Here is a 21,379-nt window from a genome sequence, read left to right as displayed (position 1 = left end):
TCTTCTCGTCGATGACATGCGAGACAGCACTGAACAGCCGTTCGCTGTCTACACTGGTGCAGGGTGCAGTGAGGTACTTGCGTGCTACACGGGCAAGAGCAGGGAAGCGGGCCTGGTTGCTCTTCCAGTAGCTCAATGGGCAATCTTTCTTGAGGATGATGATTTCTCCCAGGTATGTATGCACCTAAAGAAAAAGTAAAAACAAAAATAGAATTTTCTATTAACTATTCTTCAAAGCACTGACAGCCAAATATTTGTTTTTCTTCATCTAATGTACACTTTAATATGAAGCACTCAGCGAATGAAAATAGTTTATTATTTACTCACCTGTGAAGCTGTTTCGCCTGTAGTTGCTTGAGTGATGATATCATTCTCTGCCAGGATTTCTTGGTACATGTCCTGCAGGCTTTCATTTCGGGCCTTCTTAGGTGGTGGGTTCCCGTCCTCCTGGCTTGGGTCATCTGCACTGGCACCAGCAGCCTCTTCCTGCTGATCATTACCACCACCAGCCATTTCATCCACAACACTCAGCAGCATATTCAGTGCTTCCCCCTTGTTGGGACCTCAACCCACATGTTCTCAAACAAAGGGCCATAAAACCAGCAGGGGACAAGGAATGCGCGACAGCAGACAACGCCCGTTAAATCACACCTAGGTATGATTCCACCCAGACGTTCAAACTCTGGCCTCCCATTGGTCAGTACCTGGGGGAAACCCCAGGGAACCCCGTGACGTCACCGAAGGTTTAAATGCTGCGGCGACGCGCAGCCCCATGCTTTTTCCCAGGTAACGAAGTGCTGCAAGGAGCTCCGGCTTCACGCAACCAAGTTACTAAAGGGGGCGCACCAAACGTTTGGACTCAATACCTAGGCCGCAGTTCTGAGCTTGCTGGACAAGTAAACTGCCTCAACTTTCATCTGAAACACCTGGATCCTGGGGAGACCTCCGAGCAATTGCCGCTCCCTCTCCCCCACATCTGCTGCAGTCGTGAAGGTCGCCTTTCTTCACGCGCCGACGCCGGACTCCGCCGAGGATCCCGCCGATACAGAGTTAACTCAGCTGGCCCTCCTTTCTGCCACCCTTCCAGAGGACGACCAGTTTTATCCCGCTGTGGGACGCTACAGCAGCCCCAGGCCATCAGGTCGACGGACCTCATCAGCACTGGGAAGCACGCTTCAGTAAGAGAGCTTTTGTCTGGGCAGCGACTAGAATTAAGCGTGATTTTATTAGGACCTCCGCGTCCTGTTATGTTGATTGTGTTTTGCTGTATGTTTACTAGTTGTATTAACTAGAGTGGTCGATCGATGTTTACTAGTTATATTAACTAGGTCTTAGTCACGTGCTGAACGCAATTCTCCGTATCCGCGTCAGAAGACCAGTGCAGTGTTGCCAACTTGGCGACTTTGTCGCTAAATCTGGCGACTTTCCAACCCCTCTTGGTGACTTTTTTTGTCAAAAGCGACTAGCGACAAATCTAGCGACTTTTTCCCGTGATATTACAAACGTTTCTGGACCTGAAATCACGTTATCACAGCTGTTTTCAACGAGCAGCGGCGCTGCCGCGGGCACTCACAGGTATTCAGCCTACACACAGTAGTGTCACGGAGCTGCCTCCGCTGCATTCAGAGACGCACTGCTCCACGCCACAGACATAAAGAGCGCCGCTGGCCGCTGCCGCCGGCACCCCCCCCCCCTCGCTGAGATAACGACGTCATTTAGCGACTTTTAGCGACTTTTACGACAGCCAATAGCGACTTTGCTTACTGAGGAGTTGGCAACACTGGACCAGTGAAGATATCAGAGTGCAGCTCTTTTATTCTCACTGTGGTAGTTGGATACCGATTGGGTTCAGCCCTGACTAATATAACCGATCGCCCCCTTTTAGCCGCCGTTCTCCCTCTTCTCTCTCTCCTTTTTCCTCTCTACTAACTCACACACACGTGCGCAGCCGCGCACCCACACACACACCCACACACATATACCTGCCTATGTAACACAACGGGCCGCCATAAGGGACTCCGCCCCAAACACGCGTCCCAACACGAGAGTTCGTATCAGAGTGATCAGTGTGAGCGACGTGACTGTGATCATTGTGTGTGGACCTGAGGAACACGTGGAAACAGCCACATCGTGTCCATTGTCTCACTCGAACGAGCGCGCCGTCCGTGACGCCATCCGACGTCACTCGACGCCCTCTGACGTCACTCGACGTCTCTCCTCCCCCTCTTAGGCTACACACACACACACACACACACACACACACACACACACAGCCTATATACACACACACACACACACACACATCATACGCTCATTCTAAGCCATTGAGAGTGTATGTTTGCTGAACTGTTTATTCCTTTGAATTACCTGAACTTGAGTGTGTACTATTAGATGATTTTAGTAATAAATGTCCTTGAACTCAAGTAGTTGTTCTGTGGTTGTTCGTGTACATTCTATTGTGACGCTAAAGCTGGTTATCAGGGTCTGTGCTCGACTTTACGCCTTCGTATTTAATTGATTATTCTATTCTATAAGAGATTCCTATAATCGAGACTGATTGTTTGGTCATTGATCCCTGATTTCAGGGTGGTGCCCCGCAGTTATTATTAATTAATTCACTTTAATTAATAATACAACTATTCTTTTTTTCTAGTAATTATTAGTCAATACCGCTAATCCTAACTTTATTAATTTATCAATTAAACTCAATAATTAATAAATTAGTTGACCTGCTTATTGATTATTAATGCTTAATAATTATTGTCAATCACCAAACTCCTATGCAAATCCCCAACATAAATGACGCCCCGTGTGAGGCCTTGATAAACCAGCAAAGCTTCTTTCGTCACAAATTTTGTACACAAATAACACTGAACTGTACAGCTGAATCTGCTTTAACAGCATTCTTCAGCGCCCACCCTCTAGAGTGGATGTGTCATAGTACTGCCAAGTAAAACTAGTGGTAATTGGTGAACAGTCACAGTGTGTGATAAGGAGTAGTAGATTGTATTTATGAATAGCACTTACTAACAGTTGGAAGTTATCCAACTGTGGGGGAAATTAACCCGGTAACACGACTATTGCTCGCTGAGGTGCTAAACCACCAATTACATTTAAGGGTTGTAATTGTGAGCAATTAGTAGAAACCTATAGGTTTGTAAGTCACAGGTTTACTCTCACCTGTGCATCAGCAACAGCTTACAACATAACGTTTTTGTTGGGTTTTTTTTTTTCTTTTTTTTCCGCCAACACAGTTGACCCACAGGTGTAAACCCTCACTGTGCAATGAGTAACCAGGGTCACCGCGCACAAGGAGCAGAAGCTCCCCAAAGTCAATGCGACGCAGCCCTGCAGGATGCGGTCGCTGGACTCATCCGTCTCTCCATAGATGACAGAGAGAGACTGAATAGCTACCGCCTCGACACGTGCGAAGAAAAGCTCGAGGAACTTATTAGCTATGTTAATGATCCTACTGGGAAGCCACAGCGCACCATCCCAGACATTTTGGGTCAAATTGCCCTGCTTTATCAGCGCAAAGCCGAAGTTCAGGCACGAGAAGCCCAAGAAGAACTTGCCTACTTGCGAAGCGAGAAGTCCCGCCTGGAACAGGAGGTCCAGGACAAAGAGAACGAAATTGTACAGGTAAGTTGTGCACCAGCTTCAGACCCTGAACCGCCAGTAAGCTCACAAGCCTACGCCCCTGAGAGATCTGCCACGGAGCCGGCAGAGTACCCACGTGGGTACGACTCAGACGTTCAGGCTCATGATCAAAGGTCCAGTCTGACCCGTGGGCAGGGACGTGACCTCCAGCCGACACTTGAGCCAGCCTGGTCAGGCAGGCAAACCGCGCCAGACACACAACGGTGGGAGGGCCCCCAGCCCTGGGAACCATTCTCTCCAAACTACCCCACAGCCGCGAGTCAAAGGACATTTGGGCCCACTAGGTTGCCAGAGCCGTACCCTGGAGACTACCAATACAGTAACCCCCAGGGATACACAGCTTCAGGCAACGCTAGAGCCATGGTGAGCTACTACCAACCGCCATCGACATCCTTTTATGGGGACCCAGGAGTCCCCCCATACGGCAGTGCCCCCCCGTCTGCACGCAATCGTACTTTCTTGCGCTTTGACGATCCAGTCACTTCATCGCAATGGAGAGAGTATCATCCTCCGACCCACCAGGGTGCTGGTGCCTTTGATCCTCGTGATCCTTACCACCATCAAGTCGTTCCTTCTCGACGATATAGAGACGACTGTGACCTCACCTCAGAGGACTCAGACTACGGCTTCTCCAGTGAACGAGGCTTAAGGACTCGTCAACTTGAATCCCTTGCTGGGGATATTGAGCGCTTCGACCCAGGGGACCCCGAGGCTAGTGTTGATGACTACCTCCGGGAGGTTGAACGCTGCTTGCTTGATCTTCCTCGCCCCTCCACACGAGAGAAACTTAAGCTTGTCTGGAAAACCACATCCAGAAGCGTCCATGTGTTCATGGAATCTCTCCCTCCGACAACCAGGGACACTTATTCAGCTCTTTGTCGAGCTCTGAGGGAAGAGTACTCCCTCTACAATGATCCCACCGCTGCCGCCATGGGTGCCTACGCAGTCACCCAAAAGAAGACAGAACCTCCGAAGGAATACTACCGACGCTTGCAGGTAGCCTTTTTCCGAGGCCGCCACGCACCAGGGTTAGAAGAAGACCAGGCTTTCAAATCTCTATTCGTTCACAATCTCCACGATCTGGTTAGGTATGATGTCTCACTAATGTACAGGACCCACAATCCCCCCATGAAAGAAATCCGCAAACATGCACAGATGGTGTGGGAATTGCGTCAGGAGACGGGTTGGAAACCCCCGGGTCTCCAACCCGAAGCCAGGGTCCTGGGGATACAGGTGACAGAAGACACCGACTTGACACTTGAGGGCAGCGAAATCCCTCAGAACAGAGCCGCCAGGCAAGCAGCCTCGGACGGCCGCCAGGGTGGTTGGCAAAACCACAGAAGAGATCAGCCAGGTAAATCAGCCCAGCGTAACTTCCTCCCGCAGGGGGAGGATACAACAAGAACGCTACGCGAGAAGGTAAGTATGACCGGAGGAACCAAGGTCACCAAGGAAGTGACCGCCAGGTGTCGGAACTGACAAACCTTCTACATGCATGCTTAACCGAAGTAATGCGTAAGATAAAGCCACTTTGTCAGGTGGTATCTGACCCTTTGAGGGGGTCAAACACAGAACCCCTGCCAGCATAACTAAGCCAGGAACTCTTCCCTGCTGGTTAATAAAGTCTACTTTGTGAGCTGGGGAAAAGGGGGGTAGAGGATATAACCTACATACGCGTAGTCAGATTTGATGCAAGAGTCTTAGTGCAGGCAGAATCCCGCCCTACTTGGTCCCGCGGACCACGGTAGAGCAGATTCTTAGGCGCTGCCACTACCACGACTGTACAGCCCTCCCAAGTACACCTAGTAGATAACCTTGGCAGTGCTATCCCAATTTCAGTCTATCCACAATGTTCAGAACAGGAGTTTATTTAAGCTTACCAGTTATTGAACAGCTATAAACTGAAATTGGTTTTGAATGTCGGGTTCTGGGAAAAGAGACACTCAACAACACTTCAAACACACCACTGGCCAATTCACCCCAAGGGGTGAAAGAGAGGCCTACTAACCCCTTTTATTAACAAATGTTCTCTTTTCCTCTTTTTCAATTCTTAGATGTGTTTTGCTTTCGTTTTGTTTTCTTCTATGTTATTACATGATAGAGGTGATGATGTGTTGTAACATGTGATAACATAGTTGCTAAGAGTTGCTAGTAGTTAAGACGTCCTGCCCAGACGTGCCTCTGCATAAATGCCCAGACACTAGCCTCTTAACCAGTGCTACATGAACTGTTTGAACTGTTGGACTGTTAAAGACTTTCTCCGCAGGAAACATGCGGATTATTCAGCCCTTCTGTTGCTCCAAAGACTGGACTCTAACCCACTCTTCGGACCAAAGGGGGGATGTTGGGACCTCAACCCACATGTTCTCAAACAAAGGGCCATAAAACCAGCAGGGGACAAGGAATGCGCGACAGCAGACAACGCCCGTTAAATCACACCTAGGTATGATTCCACCCAGACGTTCAAACTCTGGCCTCCCATTGGTCAGTACCTGGGGGAAACCCCAGGGAACCCCGTGACGTCACCGAAGGTTTAAATGCTGCGGCGACGCGCAGCCCCATGCTTTTTCCCAGGTAACGAAGTGCTGCAAGGAGCTCCGGCTTCACGCAACCAAGTTACTAAAGGGGGCGCACCAAACGTTTGGACTCAATACCTAGGCCGCAGTTCTGAGCTTGCTGGACAAGTAAACTGCCTCAACTTTCATCTGAAACACCTGGATCCTGGGGAGACCTCCGAGCAATTGCCGCTCCCTCTCCCCCACATCTGCTGCAGTCGTGAAGGTCGCCTTTCTTCACGCGCCGACGCCGGACTCCGCCGAGGATCCCGCCGATACAGAGTTAACTCAGCTGGCCCTCCTTTCTGCCACCCTTCCAGAGGACGACCAGTTTTATCCCGCTGTGGGACGCTACAGCAGCCCCAGGCCATCAGGTCGACGGACCTCATCAGCACTGGGAAGCACGCTTCAGTAAGAGAGCTTTTGTCTGGGCAGCGACTAGAATTAAGCGTGATTTTATTAGGACCTCCGCGTCCTGTTATGTTGATTGTGTTTTGCTGTATGTTTACTAGTTGTATTAACTAGAGTGGTCGATCGATGTTTACTAGTTATATTAACTAGGTCTTAGTCACGTGCTGAACGCAATTCTCCGTATCCGCGTCAGAAGACCAGTGAAGATATCAGAGTGCAGCTCTTTTATTCTCACTGTGGTAGTTGGATACCGATTGGGTTCAGCCCTGACTAATATAACCGATCGCCCCCTTTTAGCCGCCGTTCTCCCTCTTCTCTCTCTCCTTTTTCCTCTCTACTAACTCACACACACGTGCGCAGCCGCGCACCCACACACACACCCACACACATATACCTGCCTATGTAACACAACGGGCCGCCATAAGGGACTCCGCCCCAAACACGCGTCCCAACACGAGAGTTCGTATCAGAGTGATCAGTGTGAGCGACGTGACTGTGATCATTGTGTGTGGACCTGAGGAACACGTGGAAACAGCCACATCGTGTCCATTGTCTCACTCGAACGAGCGCGCCGTCCGTGACGCCATCCGACGTCACTCGACGCCCTCTGACGTCACTCGACGTCTCTCCTCCCCCTCTTAGGCTACACACACACACACACACACACACACACACACACACACACACAGCCTATATACACACACACACACACACACACACACACACATCATACGCTCATTCTAAGCCATTGAGAGTGTATGTTTGCTGAACTGTTTATTCCTTTGAATTACCTGAACTTGAGTGTGTACTATTAGATGATTTTAGTAATAAATGTCCTTGAACTCAAGTAGTTGTTCTGTGGTTGTTCGTGTACATTCTATTGTGACGCTAAAGCTGGTTATCAGGGTCTGTGCTCGACTTTACGCCTTCGTATTTAATTGATTATTCTATTCTATAAGAGATTCCTATAATCGAGACTGATTGTTTGGTCATTGATCCCTGATTTCAGGGTGGTGCCCCGCAGTTATTATTAATTAATTCACTTTAATTAATAATACAACTATTCTTTTTTTCTAGTAATTATTAGTCAATACCGCTAATCCTAACTTTATTAATTTATCAATTAAACTCAATAATTAATAAATTAGTTGACCTGCTTATTGATTATTAATGCTTAATAATTATTGTCAATCACCAAACTCCTATGCAAATCCCCAACACCCTTCTTGTCCGAGTCAAAATACCGATCTTTGTAACGAGCATCAACCATAGTTGCAATGGCATACAGTGGTTCACTTTGCACACCATTAAAGCGATTACAGACAGCTTCGAGTAGAGTACGTTTGGCTGTTTGCACACCCTTGTCTGATTCATCAACCCTGGCCAGCAGTCGTGTGAGGGACATCACAGCAGGGATGACATCTGCAGCAGTGGCCTCCGCAGAGCTGATGTCTCTGGTAAGTTGTTCAAATGGTTCCAGGAGGTTGGTCGTCTTCTCCAGAATCCCCCATTGAGTTGCATTCAATGTTGCAGGGAGTTCATAATCTGCAGCATATGCACTCAATGCCCTCTTCTGCTCCACCCGGCTTTGCATCATATAATAGGTGGAATTCCACCTGGTGGATACATCCTGTTGCAGCTTTTTCACAGGCATGTTGAGTTCTTTTTGTATGTCTTCAAAACGACTGCAAGCCAGTGGTGAGTGTTTGAAGTGGCCTACCACACGTCTACCCACAGCCAGGGCATCTGCTATGCTGCGTTGAGACAGGGCACCTCCGTTCACTGCCAACTGCAAGGTGTGTGCCATGCAGGGCAGACTTTGCACACCAAACTCCGACGTAGCTTTAGCCATATTGCGTGCGTTGTCCCGTACTATTACATGCACCCTCTCCTTGGAGATTTTCCATGTCTCAAACATCTTTTCAAAAGCACACGTGATCGCTTGTGCCGTGTGAGACCCACGGCACTCTTGAGAATGAAGCACAGCCTTGACGAGCTTAAAGTCCGAATCTAGCCATTGAGCAGTCAAGCTCAGCATGCTAACCTGGCTAACGCTTGAAGACCAGATATCTGTCGTGAAGCTAATGCACAGCACACAGCATCAGAAATGAGCTTCTCGACGTGTGCATAAACAACACTGTACAACTCGGGGAGGCAAACATCTGAGAAATACTTGCGATTGGGCATGGCAAAGCGTGGCTCGAGGAACTCCACAAGTTTGCTGAAGCCGGCGTCTTGCACGACGGAAAATGGCTGATTATCCAGCGCAATGCATTCCATGATTTTTTGGCTGATAGCTTTCGCCCTTGGGTGTTCCTTGTTGTATTTCACTTTTTTTTCTGCTGACTCTTTGAGCGACAGCGTTGTTTTCTTCGGGGAGTCCTTTCCTCGTTGTTGTTTTGCCTTACTTTGCTGCAAAAACGCTTCGTGTGCCTCGGGGTGGTTCTTCTTGATGTGAGAGATTAAATTCGAAGTGTTGAATGACGAAGCCTTGGCCCCCCCTCGCATGACATGCGCCTCACAGTCTTTACAAATCGCAAATCTCGTATCCGCAGGTGAAGCGTTAAAAAAATTCCAGACTGCAGACATTTTGTGTAGCAACGAGCGAGCAACCTGTTAGCCACACTAGCCACACTCTTCCATAGATATATACACGTAGATGCCGCATTCAGGCTTGTCAGGAATGTCGTCGCGGCCGCCATCTTGAGGGGGAGTTCCTGCGATATTTTTTTTCGTAGGATGAGTCCGGGAAAGTCCCGCCTTTCCCGCCGTTCCCGCCGTTCCCGCCTCTGATTGGCTAGATGGGCTCCATTTTCGACTCTGATTGGCTAGAAGGGCTCTCGCCTGATTGGTTGTTTGTTTTGGTTGTGAAACGGCTGTGAAACGCAGGCTGTCGGCAAAGCGTGATAAGTGCCTGGATCTACTTGGACTCTCTCTACTTATCTGGCCTGTCTACACTCTACCTGGTGTTTTTACTAAACTTAACCAACTCCTTTCTTCATTGCCTAAACCTAACCAGTGGCACAATTACACTTCTCACTCAAACTCAAAATGTAAATTTGGACTCTCTCTACTGGCCTGTCTAGCCTCTACCTGGTCTTTTTACTAAACTTAACCAACTCCTTTCTTCATTGCCTAAACCTAACCAATGGCACAATTACACTTCTCTCAAACTCAAAATGTAAACTTGGAATATTAATTTAAAAACTAATTTTTTTTTAAATGTGAAACCAGCGGGGATCGAACTCGGATTCACCACACCGCAGGTGAAAACGCAAACCGCTACGCCATGGCATCTGATTACATTTCATATTTCAGTTGTGTGTATTTTAGTTTACTACAGTACTGTTGTGAGATGACGTCAATCGAAGGAGAATTCATCCAGCCAATCAGAGGCGGGGAAGGCGGGACTTTCCCGGACTCATCCTACGAAAAAAAATATTGCGGAGTTCCTATGGTAAAAACCATAGATGACGTCATGCATGTCACGAACGGCAGTACGAGGTAAAACAAAACATAACAAAACCCATTCACCTCCCCCTCAAGATGGCGGCGGCGACGACGATCCGTTCCAATGGGCAGCAGCGTCAGAGGCGGCATCTACGTGTATATATCTATGACACTCTTCTGCTGTTGTTTTGGTTCTGGGTGCGGTTTGATGATGTCATCAATTGCGCGCAGGTAAATGTCAGGACCCAACAAGCAGCAGCAGCAGGCAGCAGCACAACACAGGCATTATGTAATCGGTTTTCATTATCGGTGGAAAAGCCGATAACGATATGAACAGATATTACAAAAATATGCTAATATCGGCCGATATTATCGGACATCCCTAGTTTCAGCTCCAGATTGCAGCACCACCTACAGGCAGAGAAGAGTCAAACCGCCACAGCTTCACCAGGTGACTGTAAAAGCTTCAGTTTCTTTCTTTCTTTTTTAATTAATTAATCTTTTTAAGAAACACAACAGTAAGTAGACGACAAAGAGATTTTACATTGCCTTTTCTATTTTTTCCCCAGAACCCAAAACAACCCCAAGGCCGAGGAGCAGTAGAATAAAGTCTCTGTGCAATAAAACTGAATTAAATGAATAACAAATGGAAAAGTAGCTAAACAGACATAAAGTAAGAAAAATTAACATGACTTGTAACAATAATTGCCTATCTTAACATAATTGGACAATAAAGTATAAGTAACAATATCAAAAAAAATGTAGCTTCAGTTTATTTCTACAGAAAAAGAAGAAGTTGGTCAAGACAAAACAGCCTCGACATGAATCATAAACCAGGATCTGCAGACGTGAGAGACAGTCAATGATTCACACATCAACCCATTGATCTTCCTCATAATGAAACACATTATAATGAGTCATCAATTTCACTGGAACATTTATTTTCCCTCTCAACAAACTTTTACAGAATGAAAACTCATCACAGATAGAAATCCTCAGACAGACAGCGCTGCAGCAATGTCAGACTCTCATCCTGACGGCGTGCTGCGTGCACATGCAGCTGCTGTTACTCATTTAACACGTCATCAAATAAGCTCAACGGGAAAAGTTTCATTAATTTCTGCAAAGTTCTTATTTCAACTTAACCCAAAGAGACCAACTTTGCACAACTGTATTTTTTCTTCTGGAATTGAGTACTTTCAATTACACATGTTCTACACATAGCCCTTGTCCTTATGTTTTGTTACAAATATTCATTTATTTGTTATTTATATGGGAATTAAATATATTGGCCTGGTCCTGGCCATGGCTTATCGTTTTAATTCACTACTTATTACCTTCAATTCTGTGAGAAGTTTCATCACAGAAAGAAATTCCTGCTCATTTTCTAATCAATTCATAGTCAAAGCAGTGATGGGGGATGCTTGGAGGTGGTAATGTTCTGGAGCAGGTGTGAATGTTCAGGAGTGGGTGTGGTGGTAAGTTGGGGGCTGTATGCATAGCTACCTTTAACAATGATAATCACAGAGTATAATAGGTTAGCCAGACAGTATTGTGTGACTGGTGAAATGTGTGAATGTGTAAACACTTTATATTTTACTCAATTCCCTACCACACCAATTTTTCCTGCAGGTAATCTACAAGCTAATAAGCATGATTTATAGATAAACCTTTGTTTCACATTTATTTTTTCCATTTCAGAAGGACAGATCCTTGATACAGTGTTCTGGATGTGCAGAGTCAGGTGACAATACCTGTGGACAAGTGGACAAAGTAAACCAACCAGGCACTTATTGCACAGTCAATGTGGACACTGAGTCCCGACCGAAAAAACTCACCGTGCTCCATGACTGGTTTCACTAGTAATATGCATGTTGGTTCCAATAATATTCTCTCTGGTCCAGCTCTCACAGAAGATGTACTTTCCCTCCATACACCATTGGAATACTTCTGGAAGTTTGTGTCTGAACATATTATTTAAGCCCTGACAACAAATAGTGATTTGTTTAATGAATCCTGTTTCTTAATACTATTGCTGATGCCCTAGGATGGCAGGACTACGAACTAATTATATTATGAGCACTAACTACCTTGTGTCATCGCAAATGTGTGTTACTGTCTTAATGTAAATTTATTAATGCGTACTGAATGATTGTTTGGTATTTTACTTCATTGTTACTCTTTTTAAAGGTTGCCCTGTTTTTTGTTTTTTTTACAATGTTTTATTAATGTACATTGTCCCTTGTCAAATAAATTAAACTGAACTGAAACTGAAACACAAAGTGTTTTGCTGTGATGTACAGTGTTTAAATGAATCTGTAAACACTAATTTAAAGGCCCACTCTTCCTCAAACATTTACACTTCTGAAGTTACAGCACAGTCAACTCCGACACCTTAACAACGGTATCTAAGGGGAGGAGACTGCGACGTCACCGCGAAAGTCGGAGAGATCGCGAGAATACAAAGGTAAACAGAAGGCACTTTCCACCAAAGATACTCTATTTTCAGTTTATGAACCGTCTTTGTTTCCACTAACGGCTCTCTTGTTTCTCTCCTCTCGTCAGCTCCAGCAAAGACGGTTTATAAACAAATACGAGTATCTTTGGCTCCAGACTCACTCGTCTTCCAGTGACGACGCTCTAGCCAATCAGGGGAAGGCAGTCGGCTGATGTCACGCTGAGGCGTTACCAAAGAAGTAGCAGGTAGCAGGTAGGAGGGGCTGGAGGAGGAAAAGAGGATAAAAGCGAGTAGAGCCGTGCTGTACCGTACTGAGCTAGTGGAAAAGCACCAAGAGGAGGTCCCATCTGACCAGGACCAGGATGAAGGAGGAGAGCCAGGAGGAGAACCAGGACTACAACATGATAAAGGAGGAGAACCAGGAGGAGAACCAGGACTACAACATGATAAAGGAGGAGAACCAGGAGGAGAACCAAGACTACAACATGATAAAGGAGGAGAACCAGGAGGAGAACCAGGACTACAACATGATAAAGGAAGAGAACCAGGACTACAACATGATAAAGGAGGAGAACCAGGAGGAGAACCAGGACTACAACATGATAAAGGAGGAGAACCAGGAGGATCTGTTTGGGCAGACTGGGACTACAGGGGAGGAGCAGGACGCGGTCCACCAGGACAACGAGCCCTCCGGTCCGTCCGGTTCCGGTCCACAGGTCTGTGTTTCTGTTTTTAGTGGGAGCGAGTCAAGAGATGAAGCTAACAGCTGTTAGCTGCTAGCTGTTGTACATTTTGTGGTTCACTAAAAAGTCTACAACCTAACCTGCCTACTTTATTTCCTGCTGTAGCATTAGGGCAAGCGCACCGGGCACTATTGTTATTGTGCGGATTTTGTCTTCCATAATATTTGTATTCTTCATCTTCCGGACTATTTTCGATTTGCTACCATAATTATATAATATATTATATATCAAGATGTGCGGTTTGATCGGGGTCCGTGTGCTATTACTTTTCTCAACAGTTTTCCCAAACGTCTACTGCTCAGGCATACTTTCACCTAGAGACTTTATTTGAACTTTAAACAGTAGACACAGGTCTTGTGTATTGGCGTATCAATCCACGTTTTGATAGTTCATATAGTTTTTGATCAATCCCTGATCAATGACCATGATCATTTTTGGAGAAATTATGAGATTATAATGGGTGTGTATTGCACGGAATGTTCGTGTCAGAGTGGGTGACATCATCGGTCAGAGTGGGAGAGATGCCAGAAAAACTCCAGATTTTTTTTCTCTTTCCACACTCCTCCCGGCCACAATTTAAGGTCTGCACACATGATTTTTCCCAAATTTGTAGACAATTTTGTTATCTCTCTCACGATGTGATCAAAATATCAGAGAGATTTACAGAATTTGAATGATCAACCTCTAAGTGCGGCCACGTCTGTCTCCACTCCTCATTGACTCCAATACAAACATTTTCTGAGAGAAGCAGAATAGACCCCTGTTTTAAAATCGCAAGTGTCTCCAAAATATTTACTGTAGAAACACCAAATCATACCAAACTGTTCAGGAAGTCCTGTGTGATGCTCACGGTCTGTGTTTTTCTGATAGGAGCTACCGTTTTGTCAGAATAAGTCCAAATGTGAGACCAGTGCAGGGGCAGAAAATCACTCTTTCTCCACATTTCTGTCTGCCTCAGCCTGGGGGGCCCCTATCATAATTGGCAACCACCTCAATTTGGTAACCTCTGAATGAAGAATTTAAAAAGGAAAACAAAACAGCAGCATCAACAAGCTGTGTGATGACGGTACTTAATGTCCATTTATCCATTGATTAATTGATTCTCTCTGTTCCTGTCTGTTGCCATAGAAACAGGATCACACCAGGGAGAAACCACACAGCTGTAATGGGTGTGGGAACACGTTCAGGACCTCAGTTCATCTGAAGGCTCACCGCCGGCGACGCCAATGTGGACAGACGCCATACATGTGCGAGCAGTGTGGGAAGGCGTTCACTACCTCCTCAAATTTAACGGTCCACCAACGCATCCACACCGGAGAGAAGCCATACAGCTGCGAGCAATGTGGGAAGGCGTTCACTCAGTCCGGAGACTTAATGGTCCACCAACGCGTCCACACCGGAGAGAAGCCGTACAGCTGCGAGCAATGTGGGAAGGCGTTCACTACCTTCTCAAATTTAACGGTCCACCAACGTGTCCACACAGGAGAGAAGCCATACAGCTGCGAGCAATGTGGGAAGGCGTTCACTCAATCCAGACAGTTAACGGTCCACCAACGCGTCCACACCGGAGAGAAGCCATACAGCTGCGAGCAGTGTGGGAAGGCGTTCACTAACCCCGCAAATTTAACGGTCCACCAACGCATCCACACCGGAGAGAAGCCGTACAGCTGCGAGCAGTGTGGGAAGGCGTTCACTACCTTCTCAAATTTAACGGTCCACCAACGTGTCCACACAGGAGAGAAGCTGTACAGCTGCGAGCAGTGTGGGAAGGCGTTCACTCAATCCAGACAGTTAACGGTCCACCAACGCGTCCACACCGGAGAGAAGCCATACAGCTGCGAGCAATGTGGGAAGGCTTTCACTACCTCCTCAAAGTTAACGGTCCACCAACGCATCCACACTGGAGAGAAGCCGTTCAGCTGCGAGCAGTGTGGGAAGGCGTTCACTAACCCCGCAAATTTAACGATCCACCAACGCATCCACACCGGAGAGAAGCCGTACAGCTGCGAGCAATGTGGGAAGGCGTTCACTCAGTCCGGAGACTTAACGGCCCATCAGCGCGTCCACACCGGAGAGAAGCCGTACAGCTGCAAGCAGTGTGGGAAGGCGTTCACTACCTCCTCAAAGTTAACGGTCCACCAACGCATCCACACTGGAGAGAAGCCGTTCAGCTGCGAGCAGTGTGGGAAGGCGTTCACTAACCCCACAAATTTAACGATCCACCAACGCATCCACACCGGAGAGAAGCCGTACAGCTGCGAGCAATGTGGGAAGGCGTTCACTCAGTCCGGACAGTTAACGGTCCACCAGCGCGTCCACACCGGAGAGAAACCGTATGTGTGTGGGCACTGTGGGAAGGCCATCAACAAGTCCAACGAACTGAAGAAACACCAGCAGCTCCACAGCAGCTAGAGGACAGAACGGTCCGGTCCTACACCTGAGCAACTAATGATTATTTTCATCATAGATTAATCTGTGGATGTGTAAATGATTAATCGACAAGAAGTTTGGTCAATAAAATGCTAAAAAATGTTATATCAATCAGTGTTTCTCAAACCACCAGACATTGAAGAAGCTGGAATCAGAGAATTATGACTTTTTTCTTGATAAACTCTCCAACATAGGTGGCAGTGCACTCACCGGAGCGGACAAACTTGGATCAAACTTTAACCTACATTTCAACATCTCCCTCTGTCAAAGCTCAGTACCCAGGTGATTCAAAGAGTCCATTATCGTCCCGGTTCCCAAGACCAAGAACATCTCGCCTCAATGATGACAGACCCATTGCCTCGACATCTGCAGCCATGAAATCTGTAGGAGCCATTCTTTAGTTTGTGTTTTGTACTTTAAGTACTTTACTTTGACCACAAGGGTGCAGTATACCTTTTCATTTTGTTTGCTTAACACCCAGCAGGTGCCTGAAATGAAGGGTGATTAGTTTGAGTTGGATGGTGGTGGGTTTACACATTTCTTACCGACAGCCGGAGGAAAGCCAGTGATCTTTGTTTTTATCCACATCAACTACTGTTTTGTTAATAACCTTTTTTGTTACAATAAATGGGAACATCACCCAAAGAGACCAACTTTGCACAACTGTATTTTTTCTTCTGGAATTGAGTACTTTGTACACATTCTCGCCCTTATCCTTATGTTTTGTTACAAATATCCCTTTATTTGTTATTTATATGGGAATTAAATATATTGCCATGGTTTATCATTTCACTACGTGCTACCTTCAATTCCGTGAGAAGTTTCATCACAGAAAGAAATCCCTGCTCATTTTCTAATCAATGGGCTCTTTGCACAGCTCCACTTCTTCTTGAACTTAATGCTGCTCCTTTGTTTCCTGTTTTACATTATTGGACAAGCTGATTAATCCAGGTGTGCCTGAGTAGTCACAATGGTCCGACCCACCTGGATTATTCAGTTTGTCCAATAATGTAAGACAGGAAACAAAGGAGCAGTATTAATGGTGCGTTCCAGGCAGGCGTTTGAACCCGTAAGTCACGACTTCAAGTCACCAGTTACGAGTTTGTAGCGTTCCAGGCAAGTTACGAGTTACTGACTGGGAACTGGGAGTAGATCGATCTAGTACGAGTTCACAGGTGGGAAGTTACGAGTTTGACGGTACGTTCTAACGGGTAACCATAGGAACAGGTCGGAAAAACACAAGTTACGGGTTGCCTGGAACGCACCATAAGTTCAGGAAGTAGTGGAGCTGTGCAAAGAGCCCATTCATAGTCAAAGCAGTGATGGGGGATGCTTGGAGGTGGTAATGTTCTGGAGCAGGTGTGAATGTTCAGGAGTGGGTGTGGTGGTAAGTCGGGGGCTGCATGCATAGCTACTTTTACGATGCAATAGCGTACTGTTCATTGATCATAGTGCTCTTTCTCCATTATTAGCCCTCACACACACAGAGAGAGAGAGAAGTGCGCATGCATGACAGCATGACCGCAGGGCACGGTAAAAGCGATACTCATACGCTACGCCGCCGCCGGCCACAATTTACGCTCTGCACACATGTTTTTTTTCCAAATTTGTAGACAATCTTGTTATCTCTCTCACGATGTGCTCAAAATAACAGAGAGACTTACAGAATTTGAATTATCAGCCTCTAAGTGTGGCCACGTCTGTCTCTACTCCTCATTGACTCCAATACAAACATTTTCTGAGAGAAGCAGAATAGACCCCTGTTTTAAAATCGCAAGTGTCTCCAAAATATTTACTGTAGAAACACCAAATTATTCAGGAAGTCCTGTGTGATGCTCATAGTGCAGAGGCAGAAAATCACTCTTTTTCTCCACGTTTCTGTCTGCCTCAGCCTGGGCGGCCCCTATCGTAATTGGCAACCACCTCAATTTGCCGTGGTAACCTCTGAATGAAGAATTTAAAAAGGAAAACAAAACAGCACCATAAGCAAGCTGTGTGATGACGATGATGACGGTACTTAATGTCCATCCATCCATTGATTAATTGATTATCTCTGTTCCTGTCTGTTGCCATAGAAACAGGATCACACCAAAGAGAAACCACACAGCTGTAATGGGTGTGGGAACACGTTCAGGACCTCAGTTCATCTGAACGCTCACCGCCGGCGATGCCAATGTGGACAGACGCCATACATGTGCGAGCAGTGCAGGAAGGCATTCACTCAGTCCGGACAGTTAACGGTCCATCGGCGCATCCACACCGGAGAGAAGCCATACAGCTGCGAGCAGTGTGGGAAGGCATTCGCTACTTCCTCAGAGGAGGCATTCACTACCTCCCAGTGTTTCCTCAGGGGGGTCTTCCACGCTGGGAGCTGTGTCTGGGCTGCTGCTGGGGGCGCTGTCCCTGGGTCCCTTCGGCTCGGCTCGCTGTGGTCTGTCCAGGTCGGGGGGCCTGGGCGCTGGTGCCCTCTGTGGCATGGCCTGCGAATCCTCCCAGTGTGGACAGCCCCAAAAGATAGCGCTTCCTCAATCCTCAGTGTCATGCCATGTCTCCCTAGTGTCAGTAGTTAGTCAGGGAGAGAGAGAGTGTGTGTAGTATGGGGTGTGGGAGGGAGGGGTTTTTACTTGTAATTGTTTTTCTGTTTCTATTTTTCTGTGTGTAAAGCACTTTGTGTTGCATTCCCATATATGAAAGTTGCTCTATAAATAAAGATTGATTGATTGAACGGTCCACCAACGCGCCTACATGGGAGAGAAGCCTTACAGCTGTGAGCAGTGTGGTAAGGCGTTCGCTGACTCCAGTGGGTCAACGGTCCACCGGCGCGTCCACACTGGAGAGAAACCATATGTGTGTGGGCAGTGTGGGAAGGCCTTCAGCCAGTCCAGCAACCTGAAGAAACACCAGCAGCTCCACAGCAGCTAGACGACGGGACGGTCCGGTCCTACACCTGAGCAACCAACAATTATTTTCATCATCGATTAATCTGTTGATATGTAAATGATTAATCGATTAGTTGTTTTGTCAAGAAAAATGTTGAAAAACGTAAATCAGTGTTTCTCAAACCACCAGATGACGTCCTCGGATGCGGATGCCTCCCAAGCTGAGCAAGTACTCAGATATCGGCTACAGCCCTACCACAAACCAAAGAGAGACTCAGTTTATTATCATAAAGGAACATTGAAACCAGAAATATTCACATTGAAGAAGCTGAAATCAGAGAATTTTAACTTTTTTTCTTCATAGATTCGTAAAACTGATTATTGATTAAAAGCTTAGAGTGAGTTGGTTACAAATACATAGGTGGCGGTGCACCCACTGGAGCGGACAAACTTGGCTCAAACTTTAACCTACATTTCAACATCTCCCTCTGTCAATGCTCAGTACCCAGGTGATTCAAAGAGTCCATTATCATCCTGGTTCCCAAGACCAAGAACATCTCTTGCCTCAATGATGACAGACCCATTGCCTCGACATCTGCAGCCATGGAATCTGTAGGAGCCATTCTTTAGTTTGTGTTTTGTACTGTAAGTACTTTACTTTGACCACAAGGGTGCAGTGTACCTTTTCATTTTGTTTGCTTAACACCCAGCAGCTGCCTGAAATGAAGGGTGATTAGTTTGAGTTGGATGGTGGTGGGTTTACACATTTCTTACCGACAGCCGGAGGAAAGCCAGTGATCTTTGTTTTTATCCACATCAACTACTGTTTTGTTAATAACCTTTTTGTTACAATAAATGGGAACATCACCCAAAGAGACCAACTTTGCACAACTGTATTTCTGTCAGGACCACTATGTCAAAATAATATTTATTTACTTGCACAGTTTAATTTGGCGGTATGGTACTGTTCTGGGACCCCCTGCTCTTCCACGCGCTTGCGTGGAAAGCCTGAGGCAGGAAGAGCACCTTCCTGCCCTTCACGAGCCATCATGAACGGCATAAGCAGGGAGCGCAGCAGCAAAGAAAACCCAGACAGAGCAGAGCAACCAACAAGATATAATGACAGGAGGAGCTGGGGCGGAGGTGGGTTGCAAAAAAGCCGGCAGAGGAAGCAGCAGCAGCAAGGGAGGTGACGTCGGGCTACAGCAGTTTAAACAGCGCGCTCTGAATGCAGTTCCCCAATAGGGGAGTCAGCTGAGCCATCAGCTGACCTGCACAGGTGAAGACAGTTACGCTGTGCTGATTAGAGCTTGACGTCATGGCCTGCCAGAACTAACGCTATACGCTTAATTTCTGTCAGGACCACTATGTCAAAATAATATTTATTTACTTGCACAGTTTAATTTGGCGGTATGGTACTGTTCTGGGACCCCCTGCTCTTCCACGCGCTTGCGTGGAAAGCCTGAGGCAGGAAGAGCACCTTCCTGCCCTTCACGAGCCATCATGAACGGCATAAGCAGGGAGCGCAGCAGCAAAGAAAACCCCCAAAACAACCACACCGGCAAATCCTGGAACCTCTGCTAAGAGATGCCAGGAGGCTATCTAGAATGGAATTAATTTTTGCCTATAAATTTTAATAGGGAATAAGCCACACGCTACCTCTTAATAATAATTTTTACAATAATAATAACCATTATTAATAATAATAACAATAATAATATTAAATCAATTATTTACAATGAAAGGCTCATAGCTTTTTGTGCATCTAGAATGCTCTATTGACAGGCGCAGTAAGGCAAGGCAATTTTATTTGTATAGCCCGTTTTTACAAACAGTTTGTCTCAAAGGCTTTACATGGCATCGTAACAACATCCTCTGTCCTTTGACCCTCACATCGACTGAGGAAAAACTCCATGGAAAACCCTTTTAACAGGGAAAAATCGGAGAAACCTCAGGGTGAGCAACAGAGGAGGGATCCCTCACCCAGGACGGACAGACGTGCAATAGATGTTGTTACAGACAAGAAAACAGGGAGCAAAGAAAACCCCCCAAAACGACCACGCCGGCAAATCCCTGACCCTCTAGCAACAAGAGATGTCAGGAGGCTATTTAAGTTTGGAAACAAATGTAGCCCATTTAAAAGGAAATAGACGAACCCCCCAAAACCCGTAAAAGGAGCTGCGTCAGTGAATAATTCAATGCCAAATATGATTCTGTATTATCGCTATGGAGGTTGAAACCCAGCGCAAATTAAGAATAAAGCAAACCGTTCCTTGTGTGACGCTCCGACCGCTTGGCAGCATCGCTGGCAAACAGAAACTCCACAGCCCCGGAATCAGCCGTCGCCGGTCAATGGAGCAGCTGTGTGTGACGCCGCCCCCACCTGCCAGGTGAGAGCCCCGACGGAGAGAAGGAGCCCCCCTCCCCCGTCGTCGCAGACGGCGTCCTCCGTTCCAGAGCTTCGCTGAAGCCCCATGACACGACACCGCGCCAGCCGCCGCGGGTCCGCATCGTGGACGGGGCGACGACATCGGGAGCAGCAGGGCGAGCACGAACACAACCAGCGATCCTTCCCTCATGCGGGAGCCCGTCTTGCAAAAAAGCCGGCAGAGGAAGCAGCAGCAGCAAGGGAGGTGACGTCGGGCTACAGCAGTTTAAACAGCGCGCTCTGAATGCAGTTCCCCAATAGGGGAGTCAGCTGAGCCATCAGCTGACCTGCACAGGTGAAGACAGTTACGCTGTGCTGATTAGAGCTTGACGTCATGGCCTGCCAGAACTAACGCTATACGCTTA

General features: G+C 46.9%; 2 protein-coding genes across 2 annotated transcripts in view; one reads left to right on the top strand and one right to left on the bottom strand.

The window, feature by feature from the left end:
* The first annotated feature begins 12,896 nt into the window (after positions 1-12,896).
* Positions 12,897-18,651, top strand: LOC146989371 (uncharacterized). The gene is made up of 4 exons (XM_085773057.1): positions 12,897-13,250; positions 14,406-14,471; positions 14,544-15,683; positions 18,456-18,651. Exons 1-4 carry the CDS (start codon positions 12,897-12,899, stop codon positions 18,627-18,629), a joined length of 1,734 nt encoding a protein of 577 aa, XP_085629183.1. The 3' UTR covers positions 18,630-18,651.
* A 179-nt stretch (positions 18,652-18,830) lies between these two features.
* Positions 18,831-21,379, bottom strand: part of LOC146989370 (fibrillin-1-like) — an 83,227-nt gene continuing 80,678 nt past the window's right edge. The window contains exon 27 of the mRNA XM_085772864.1: positions 18,831-18,838. Within this exon, the coding sequence (XP_085628990.1) occupies positions 18,831-18,838 (8 nt within the window). The remainder of the gene's footprint in view (positions 18,839-21,379) is intronic.

This window comes from Trachurus japonicus, chromosome 3 (genome assembly GCF_045865225.1).
Source record: "Trachurus japonicus isolate A0001 chromosome 3, Traja_1.0".
Lineage (NCBI taxonomy): Eukaryota > Metazoa > Chordata > Actinopteri > Carangiformes > Carangidae > Trachurus > Trachurus japonicus.
This window is presented reverse-complemented; position numbering and strand designations above follow the sequence as displayed.

Bases quoted from the DNA above. Each gene is read 5' to 3' on its own strand.
- LOC146989371 (XM_085773057.1), top strand. From the start codon at position 12,897: ATGAAGGAGGAGAGCCAGGAGGAGAACCAGGACTACAACATGATAAAG. The intron at 14,472-14,543 runs GTTCATCTGAAG...CAGTGTGGGAAG, and splicing joins GGAACACGTTCAGGACCTCA to GCGTTCACTACCTCCTCAAA. The intron at 15,684-18,455 runs AGCTAGAGGACA...CGCGCCTACATG, and splicing joins AACACCAGCAGCTCCACAGC to GGAGAGAAGCCTTACAGCTG.